Here is a 10,336-nt window from a genome sequence, read left to right as displayed (position 1 = left end):
AGCAACCAATCAAAACTGTCTAGACACATTCAATTTTTGATCGAAGGGTAATAGTACTGAAAACACATTGAAAACTGATAATATGCTGGTCTTTCTGCAACATGATTTCATGCTTCCTAGAGAGGCAACTTGTATATTAAAAGCCAATTTTGACTCAATTTATTAATTTCTCTTTACTTTTGATTTGGAAAGAAAGAAAATACAATTAGAACAGCCTATACAAAGTTAAAAGTTACAACATACAGAATTTAAGAAAACCAATTCAATTTAATTTCTATCTCCTATATCTTAACAGATGAACGAATTAAAAGTAACTTGAATTCCCTAGCAGTAAATCGAGCATGTCATTAGAAGTGAGAAGAGTTGTTCCACCAACTAGCAACTCAATGTCAGGTCTTCCACTTTCAGCCAATGCCTCATGAGCCTCACACACCTATGACAGTGACAAAAGTGAAAAAAATGTCAGGTTACTGTTCTGCATACTAATCAAGGATCGGGTTTTAAATTAAACAGAGTTATGTGTAAAAAAAAGACAACAAATGTCTCATCGTTTAAAAATAAAATAATATATATATATATATATATATATATATATGTATGTATGTATGTATATAATAGTTTTAAAAACGTCAATTCTTTTGGCACTGACAACATAAAAGGTTTTACAATGTCAACTTATAAAAATTCATTGTTATCATGACTCTTAAAAGTAATTATTGTAAAAGTCAACAAATTATTATTGAATATCAGATTAAAATACCTTTACATAAAACGCCAATGTGTAGATTATTTACTCAAACTTTAATTCGCAATACAATGCCATATTGTTATTCACAGACACAGAGGAATGGTAAGAGAGAGAGGAAACAAAGGTATTCAAGAATTTCACCTCGAGCCCATTAATGCCGCCAATAACGAACACCAAAATGACATTTTGATCAGCAAGGCTTGGTTTGGCCTGCAGTATTCGTATTGAAAAGAATAGAGAAAAGGTTAAAAAAAATTATTAGCATATTTGAACTGGACTACTAAAGCAACCTCCTCATAACAATAAATTAAGAAACCATAATTACCTGACCAAGGCCAAATCTTCCAAACCCACTCTTAAAGAGGCGCCCCACAGTGGAAGAATGATATTCTAACCCAGGCACGTCGTACTTGCTCAACACCCTTGTTAGTAGCTTATAAAGCAATCCTTTTCTATCCTCATCAAAATTAGTTTCCATGGTCAATGATCCATCCCTCAAAGGTATATTCTTTCTTTTCAGATCAGATAACTTGTGAAGAAATTTGAAAAGATTGTCCACCCTATCACGCAACTCCAACTTCAGTTGCACATCACCATATACTTGTTCAATTTTACTGTCATCATCACCATCTTCGTCACCCCATTTGCCCCATTGATCATCATCAAAATCATCAATATCTAGTTCCGAAGATTCTTCAGCAGTTCCCTGAGATTTTAACTTACTATCAACATTAGTTTCAAGCTCTTCTCTTAGTCCATCTAGAAATTTGAGATTTGCTACTGAAGGATTTTCTAAAAGCGCATCTACAACAGCATCTTTTAACAAATGCTCCTCTTGCCAAGAAAATGGCCCATCAGCACCAGATGTTGGAAAATTCTCACCAGCTAATATATATCCAATGATCATCAACAGCAAAGCATCTTGCAAAGAAAGTAACCCCTTTGAGATTTCCCTTTTCCCCTTATTTACATGTGATCCCAACAGAGCACTCTTGTTGATAAGGTCACCAATTTGAATGGCAAGACTTTGACTTGTTTCTCCAGAACTTACACTCAGAATTTTCTCTGCGCTGCTAAAAGCATCCCATAGGTTATAATTTGATTCTTCAAGGGCAAATAACGTGGCTGCAGCTAATTGAATAATTCCTTTGTTCCTTAGCAACGATGATTGGTTCCTGGACAAAGCTTTGATCATAGCTTGTATCTCCTGTTTTGTAGCAACACCAGGACGAGACTTCACATTCACGGCAACATTTTCCCTGTGCAGAGTTTCTTGTAGCCATTTCTTTACCAGTAAGGCTCCATCTTTCGTTCTTCTATCTAGAATAGCTTCCAAAAGTGGCATCCCAAGGAAATTTTCAGAAGAGACAAAGGACCCAGTAAGTATCTCTGCATCAGTGTGACTAGGCTTGTCATGAATTTTCTGGCCAAGGTTAACCAAGCCAGTTAACTGAGAATCAGAATTACCAGAATTCCACCCACACAAAAAAGCCTCAACGCTTTCTAAAAGACGATAACTGTCTATTTTCCAATCTTCTTCGTTGAGGATCTTTGCAAGTGGTATCTGAACATCTAAAGCGGCACGTTGCAGGTATAAAGAACGAAGTTTGAGTTGGCTCCCAGAACCTTTACCAGAAATTGTTCTATTTCTACGAGGCAAAGAAGAAAATATGCGGTCAACAAGTGAGTCCCCATGGCAGCAAGGAGTGAGAAGATCAAGTGTACGATCAATGAGTAACAGTCCCGCTGATCGTTTACGGCGGCCTACGTCATAAAGACTTGACATTCCTGTCAAAATTTTTCCCACAGTTTTTGATATATCGCCAAGGGAGAAAATTTCCACTTTCAAGTCCATCTATATCATAACCAAGACAATTAATGGCCAAGGTAAAAAATTAAAGGAGAAACAAGAAACAAAACAAAAGGTATTGCAGCTAGAGGTAAATCAGATATACTCTCAATAAAAAGCAAAGCCTTTTTCACCCTTAAATGGGATTGAGTACATGAACCAAACAATAAAATTGTGTGCTACCAAGATTTTGAAAAAGATTCAGAGCAAGATCTATTTAAATGAGTAACACTCTTACGAGAAAATTTTATTCCAGTAATCTTTTTCAGAATGGAAGTATGAGCCCCCTAGTAAAATAGAACAATATGGCATGGAGCAGCTCTATCACAGACCTATTAATATTATAATGTTCAAGATCCCAGCATTTAAGTATATCAAGTACACAACACAAGAATCCTAAAAAATTAAAAAATAAATAAATAAATAAATAAAACAAACAAACATCTTTAAATAAAGTCAACAGAAATGTGCACACATTTCAGTTAAAATATGTATATAACTTGTTACCTTGGCAGCAAAATGGTAGAGAAAGTGTGCCGTAAGAGTAGCCCCTGGAGGCACATCATCAGCATCAGAGAGAATACCAGTACTTAATGGAGGCAAACCAGGACTAATGGAATCTTCATGCCCAGATGATAAGTGTGCTTCAGCTACCAACCCTTCTGAAGGTAGAACAAATACTCGTGGTGAAATAGGACATAAAATCATGGGAAAATGATAAACAGAAACAACCAATTTCACCACTGATTCTTCAACGTAGTCTAATGAATTGTTCTCATAAAAATCTCTTCCACTTGGACTAGCTTCAAGATTAAGAACATCCTCTCCAATGGAAGGAAACTCTGAACGTCCTCCATCTTCAATGTTAAGCTTTCCCTGTCCTGGTTTTGTCCGTGATTTCTTAACTAGTTCTTCATAATCTTGAACCAGTAAGGATTCATATTCAGGATATGCATCTGGTCCCAGAGGTGAATCAGGAAATGCTGAGTGTGCTGTCTGCACTTTTTATTAGTATTGGAAAATTCAAAAACAAAAGGAAACAATGAAGGAAGGAAATAGGTATTGGAACGAAATAACAATAAACTAGCTACCAAAATATCATTAATGGATAAAGTAATTTCATCCTTATGTTGATCATTGGTGATAAATAATGAGTTCATCCCTTTACTCCAGCATATATAACCAGCCATCCATATTGAAAAAATTCTAGGAGAACTGATGACACTATTGCTAATGAAAGATAGCACTGTTGTTGGCTTACCTATCCATTAAAAAATATGGCTTTTCACTGATGGATTTGGATGATGATTCAATACTTATTCTTTTAGATGCCTGAAAATAATGATTTAGTTGCTACCTACTTAAAAGCCTTATTACACATTTCTATGTAATTTGACCCTGATGGAAACATGGCGTTTACTCAAAAAGAGGTTAGGTTTATAAGCGATTTAGAAATGGAGTTTGATCATCTTTATTGGTCTAAGTCTCACATCTACTAGAGATAAGGATAATTTAGTATATATATATATATATATATATATATATATATATATATATATATATATATATATATATATATATATATATATATATATAGGGGTGTTGGAAGTCCCACATTGACTAGAGATAAGACCATTTAAGTGTATATAAGTGGGTGCAAACCTCACCCTACAAGCCAGTTTTGTGGGATTGAGTTAGGCTTAAACTCCACTTCTAACAAGTATAATCAACAATTTGCTCAAAGTTACAATATTACGGATGCCCCTATTTATTGAATGACATTGATGAATGTAATGAGTTGTGGGAGAAGCTGATGATAATGATAATGAAGAGGGAGAAATGAGTTGGTTTGTGCAACTCCAACTCTAACACCAACAGGGAAGGGTAAAGAGAAAACTCAAATTCGGGTTCAGAATGAATTGCTTGATAGCTCTCATTTTGAGTTTGAAAGACTACTTAACTTTGACAAGAGTCTCTTAGAAGGGGAACAGGAAGAGGGATATTCCCCACTGGATGATAATATTGAAGACAATTATGTTGGAGAACCAATAGTTTATACAAGGAGACAAGCAACAAATAAAAGAAAGCAACCACCAAGTGGTGGTATTGTTATTGGATCTCCCCATGCTTCTAAGAAAGGTCCAGGTGCAACTCCAACGCCAACACCAACAGGGAAGGGTAAAGGGAAGGTTAAAATAGGGGTTCAGAATGAATTTCATGATACTCTGATTTTGAGTTTGAAAGATTACTTAACTTTGACAAGAGTCTCTTAGAAGGGGAAAAGAAGGAGGGATATTCCCCACTGGATGATAATATTGAAGACAATTATGTTGGGATTGAAGAAGAATCTGATGATTAGAAACTTAATACATTTATTTTAAGATTTGTTGTTATTTTTTGTTTTGAACTTCAAATTTGTGATGTTTTGCTATGATGTTATTATTATTTGAATTTTTAGACAATATCATTACTTTTGCATTAGAATTATATGTGGTGGTATTATGTTTCTTTTGACTGCAACGTTTCCGCCATAACCTGTTATGGTTTCTGTTATAACTTTATAAAGGATTTTTGGGTCGCCAATGTATTCTGTTATCCGAAATTGATAACACTGGTAAACAACATCAAATGTATAAAACATGGAAAGATAATATATGTATAAAAAAAAAGGAGAGCCAAGGAGAGAAATAGAAAAAAGGAAAAAGAGACGTAATTGCAGATAAGCACCTCTGAGATAGATGTAAATATAATACAATGACGAACAACTTGATGTGTGCTCAGGCAACGTAAAATATACCGGTGAGCATCACTTAGTAGACTTGATGTGATAATCACAAGTTTCCTCGCAGGATCAGAATTTGAGTTCCAATCAACCACCTAAACAAGGAAACATCAATAAAAGTAGATCATGATACACGTGGCCAGACTAAAAGTAGTCATAGAATATTATAGTACAAACAATTCAGGAGCATGCAAAAATCTGAACCAGCAGATGACAGAATATCTACACATGGTTCCATACAGCATCAACTATAAATTTACTAAGAAAAAGGATGGAATCATGGAATGGATAAAGAACAAACTCTATAAGGGAATTCTATATCCTACAAATGCTCTTACTCTCTTTTACAGAAAATATTCATACTTCCAAGATATTAAATACATTTACTTTTCATCCAATACTTGCCATAAAAGGTAGGAGGAGGATTAAGAATTATTCAATTCTATAACATCATTATCCATGAACATTAAAAAACACAATTTTTTTATGTTCAAACACAATTTGTCTGAATTTCAAGAAGAAAAGATAACCAGAGGTGGACCTAGAACTTTGTCTCAAGTGCGGTCAAAAACAAAAAAACACTACTAAAAGAATATTTAAATTTTCACATGCATAACATATGCAAGGATTTAACATATAAATAATATTTTTATTATGAATAAAACATATATTTACTATTGAGTATAAAAACAGTATAATACAAGAAACAGATTAGATAAATGGTGTGTTGGGGTGATAAGAAAATAATCTTTATAATCATTTAAATAAAAATAAATAAATGAAGGTGACCATGACCCCACCAGGTCACCCCCTCCATCTGCCTCTGAATCATAGCTCAAAGCCTTAAACATGCAAAAGAGCAATTCAATTTCAGTGTATATCATTATCCTCAAAGCAACCGTGAAATAAGCACCCCAAGTGGCCACAAATACAATTTCACCCATAATAGTTTTATGGTATGGGTACAGAGGCACCACTGAACATACAGGCATTCGTCTCAACACAAATACACCATAGGAAATGAGCTGACAAAGCCATGCTTCTGCATAGTAGATTATCAAGACAAAACTCAATACACCATTCAATCCGAGGTTTGCAATAAACCTTCAAATGATGAATTGCCTTTGCTACTTTGCTTGGCTACGCAAGACCAGATGAAAAACTTCAAAAAGTTTCTCCACCCTTTGTGACACTTCCATAAGTATCAAGAATGGGAAAGGAAATAAAAGGGAATACTGGATAGGCATGCCTGAGTGAGAATCCAACCACGAAAAGCAGTATAAAATCAATTCCTATTATTCAAGCACATGACGCATTCAGATCATTCCATCTCAAAAGGACTTGACACATGAAAAGAAGGAATACAATATTCACAAATGACAATGGGTATTAACATGTTCCCTACAACAAGAAAAAAAAAGGCAAGAATGGTGTTAAAATTGAAAAATAGATAGCCTTGGACGACTGTATTGACAATTCAGTAAGTAACCTTTATCTTAATATTTAAATCAAGGAATTCAGAATTATTAATAGAAAAATATTTTCAGTTCATAACATCATGCATATTGGTAATTATTACTAGGTGAATTATAGATATTCATCACTTAACTACACTCAAACTATACCCTACCTACATTCACTGATATAACATAGGAATTAATGGGCTCCAAACTTTGGCCAGAGGGAAGAATTCATTAAGTGAAAATCCAAACACAAATCACCGAAAATTGTTTATTCCATTTCATAGCCTCTGATGTAATATTTTTCAAAACAAAAAATAGTAATATCTTTAAATTTTATAGTAATTAAATCAATCATTGAGATGATAGTCAAATCTTAGTAGTTTAACGAAAGAATAGAAAGACAACTAGGGCAACAATCTAACATGAAACCGGCACTTACAACATCAAGTGCACACATGTTTTCCAAACTGCAAATAGCCCGTGCTCCAAGTTCAAGAAGTATGGGATAGGCCCCCAAAAATTGGAAACTTTCTGTAGATCCAGCATCTAAATAAACAGTAGCATCTTGAATATGCTCTGCTATCTGAAAAAATGGGCACAACTAATATTAACGAAAAAAATAAAAGGAAAAGGATCACATGGTTACAGTTGTAACATGTACAATTGGGTAATATTTTCAGAAGAAAATTCAAATTCACAAGTGCAGTATAAGATGCTTTGCGGCAACTATATTGGGCTCAAATCTACAAGTGAATAACTTTACTTAATGTTAAAGAGAAGAAAACAATGAGCTACTCCATCATAAGCACAAAATTAAGAAAATAAATATAAATTTTGGATGAAACACAACAGTAAAGCATTCTAAAAGCTATCTTCCCTGGAGCTATATAACCATACCCAAGATAATTTCTTCCAATCTCAATATTAGAATTAGTTCTGTGACAACATATTGCCTTTTGGGATAAATGTTCTTGCTAATGGAGGATCCACTGATACAGCTCCCAAAACAGGGTTTTAAAAAATAGTGAATTACTCTTATAATCCCTAATATTTTTTTTAAAAGTGCACACAGCACCCCTAATTTTAACATTTACAACAACCATGATGTAATGCTCTTCAAACAAACAAGAAAAGTCAGTGTAATGTACAAGGGATTTAACTGTAATGTTTATCAAACAATTAAGAGCCTTCGTGTGGAGAGAAGAAAGGAGGGGTATTATGTATAATCTGAAAAAATCTTAAACCACAATAGTATCTACAATTTCCAACAATATCGAATATAACAACAAAAGCACATAGGCAGTTTAAAACCTTGCTCCCAAATCCATACCATAACTCTTAAAGGTCAAAATAACTTCTTAAATCGCATTAAACTAAACCTGGTTCCTAGCTCTTCTTCTAAAAATGGCTGCTCAAGTTTAATCTAGTATCCAAGGGCACTAATGAAGTAAAGAAAACTTCACCAGAAGAACGCTACATGCATCAAAACATGCATTTCAATATTCCTTTATTCTACATACAAGTTACATCCAATTGGTTCTTAATTTTGCGAAATTAAGAAAAATTAAAATCATGATCATTGCAGAGCCCTACTGAATCATTCCGCAAAATCATAAACAGGCATAAAACTGAAGGTATTCTACTTCGGAAGGCTTGTGCTACCTGTCTAATAGAATCGAGGCAAGAATTGATAACATCAACGGTGGCCATTTCTTATTCTCTCCTCCAGCGGAACGTTATTTTCTTCGAAATCGCAAAATCCCAAACCACCCAGCGTTCAATGGAGTTAAAACTTCATTCGCCTCGAACAAATCACGCTTGGGGTGTTTGAGAAAACGCGGTTTTGTAATCAGAATTTGGGATTAGAGGCAGATCTTACTGCTCCTTCACTCTTTAGTGATTTCTTCCCTCTCCTTTCCCTCTGTTCACCAACTCTGTTTTTTTTTTCTTCTTTTTTTTTTCATTTTAATAATTTTATAGTAAAAGGTATTTAAAAGATTGCATTTTACAACACATAAAATTAATTTTAATCCAAAAATAATATAAATGTCTGAGATTATTATTTTTAAAAGAATACCCTCTCAGATATAGTTAAAGTTTATATAATCTATAAAAACTATATTTATTATATATAAAAAATAATACGACTTTCCTTTTTTTTTTACCCTTCAAGTTATTATTTTATTTAAATTTAACTCACTCTTCAAATTAACTATTTTTTTAAAATTAATTGTCTTTTTATTTGATTTTTTAAAATTACATAAGTAAAAATCACCTATTAAATAAATAAAAGTCATCTACAAAATAGATAAAAACTATCTAGTAAAAATTATTTATATTTATTTTTATAATTTTGATTTCATTATTTTTTTTATCACAAAAAATAATACACATGTTTTTTACTAGTATATATTAAGTTGTATAATCCAAATATTTAATAATATTTTTTAAAAAGTTTTTTTATATTTATATATACATACATATATATATATATATATATATATATATATATATATATTAAAAATATATATTAAAATATATAAATATTTTGATTTTTTATTCATTGATTGATATATTTAATTAAATAAACTAAAATAATTACTATATTTATACTTAAATACATATATTATGTATTCATTTTTCTTTTATTATAGCAAAAATTTTATTAAATTATAAAATAATGTTAAATTATTGAAATAAAAAGTACTAGAAAACTATAAAATAATTTTTATAATTTTTTTTGTATAAATTGACTTTTTATTATGATTAATTATTTAAATTTTGAAAAAATGTTATTAAAATCATAAAATTGACAAAAAGGAATTGTGTATATAAAAAAGTGAATTATCCTTATTAATAGTAATAGTATAGATGTTTACATGTTTAGCTGTAGAAACATATAGATGTAATGTGTCTTTATTTTTCTATTGTAACTAATTAATGTAGTTTAGAAAAACAAAGTTAATATTAAATAAATAATCACTTAAAAGTAAAAGAATAAATAATTATTTTGATTTAAAAAAAATAGTTATATCTAAATATAAATTATATAAAGAGTAAAATAATAAGATAATTATTTTAGTGTAAACAAACACTTTGAATGGATAAAATTGAAAAAAAAAATGTGTATTATATGTAATGGTATCTAACCCGAATGGTAAACTCATAATATTTGGGCTATCCCTTTAATTGAATGAGCGCTAAAGTTATTGTTATTAATTAACAACTCTTAATCAATCAATTAAGATAGTTGTTGAGGTAGTTACAACTGATTGACAGTTAATAAAATATTAACCGTTTATTGTTAATGGACCAGTTCTAAAAGTAAGCTTATTTTAATATTTATAAACATATGTTTGAGAGGAAGATGAGGGAACCAATTCTGAGTACTTACTCCCTATTGAATATTATCACTATTATCACGCAAAGTCACTGACTTGAGTGATGGACTGCCTTTTGCAGGTACCTTCCCACTTGGCTCGGACTAGAAGAAT

General features: G+C 31.9%; 1 protein-coding gene across 1 annotated transcript; it reads right to left on the bottom strand.

Moving 5' to 3' along the window:
- Positions 1 to 67: 67 nt before the first annotated feature.
- LOC106756414 (sec1 family domain-containing protein MIP3) lies at positions 68 to 8,787 on the bottom strand. Its single transcript, XM_014638836.2, has 7 exons — positions 8,505 to 8,787; positions 7,282 to 7,425; positions 5,325 to 5,474; positions 3,105 to 3,593; positions 1,074 to 2,603; positions 890 to 958; positions 68 to 433 (listed from the first exon to the last, which is right to left on the bottom strand). Exons 1-7 carry the CDS (start codon positions 8,550 to 8,552, stop codon positions 305 to 307), a joined length of 2,559 nt encoding a protein of 852 aa, XP_014494322.1. The 5' UTR covers positions 8,553 to 8,787; the 3' UTR covers positions 68 to 304.
- Positions 8,788 to 10,336: the final 1,549 nt, after the last annotated feature.

The sequence above is a fragment of the Vigna radiata genome, chromosome 2, assembly GCF_000741045.1.
Source record: "Vigna radiata var. radiata cultivar VC1973A chromosome 2, Vradiata_ver6, whole genome shotgun sequence".
Taxonomy (NCBI): domain Eukaryota; kingdom Viridiplantae; phylum Streptophyta; class Magnoliopsida; order Fabales; family Fabaceae; genus Vigna; species Vigna radiata.
Note: the sequence above shows the minus strand (reverse complement) of the source record. Positions and strands in the feature narration are given on the sequence as shown.

Coding starts and splice junctions, on each gene's coding strand:
- LOC106756414 (XM_014638836.2), bottom strand. CDS start 8,552: ATGGCCACCGTTGATGTTATCAATTCTTGCCTCGATTCTATTAGACAG. Junction 959..1,073: donor GAAGATTTGGCCTTGGTCAG/GTAATTATGGTT, acceptor CGAATACTGCAG/GCCAAACCAAGCCTTGCTGA. Junction 434..889: donor GCGGCATTAATGGGCTCGAG/GTGAAATTCTTG, acceptor TCACTGTCATAG/GTGTGTGAGGCTCATGAGGC.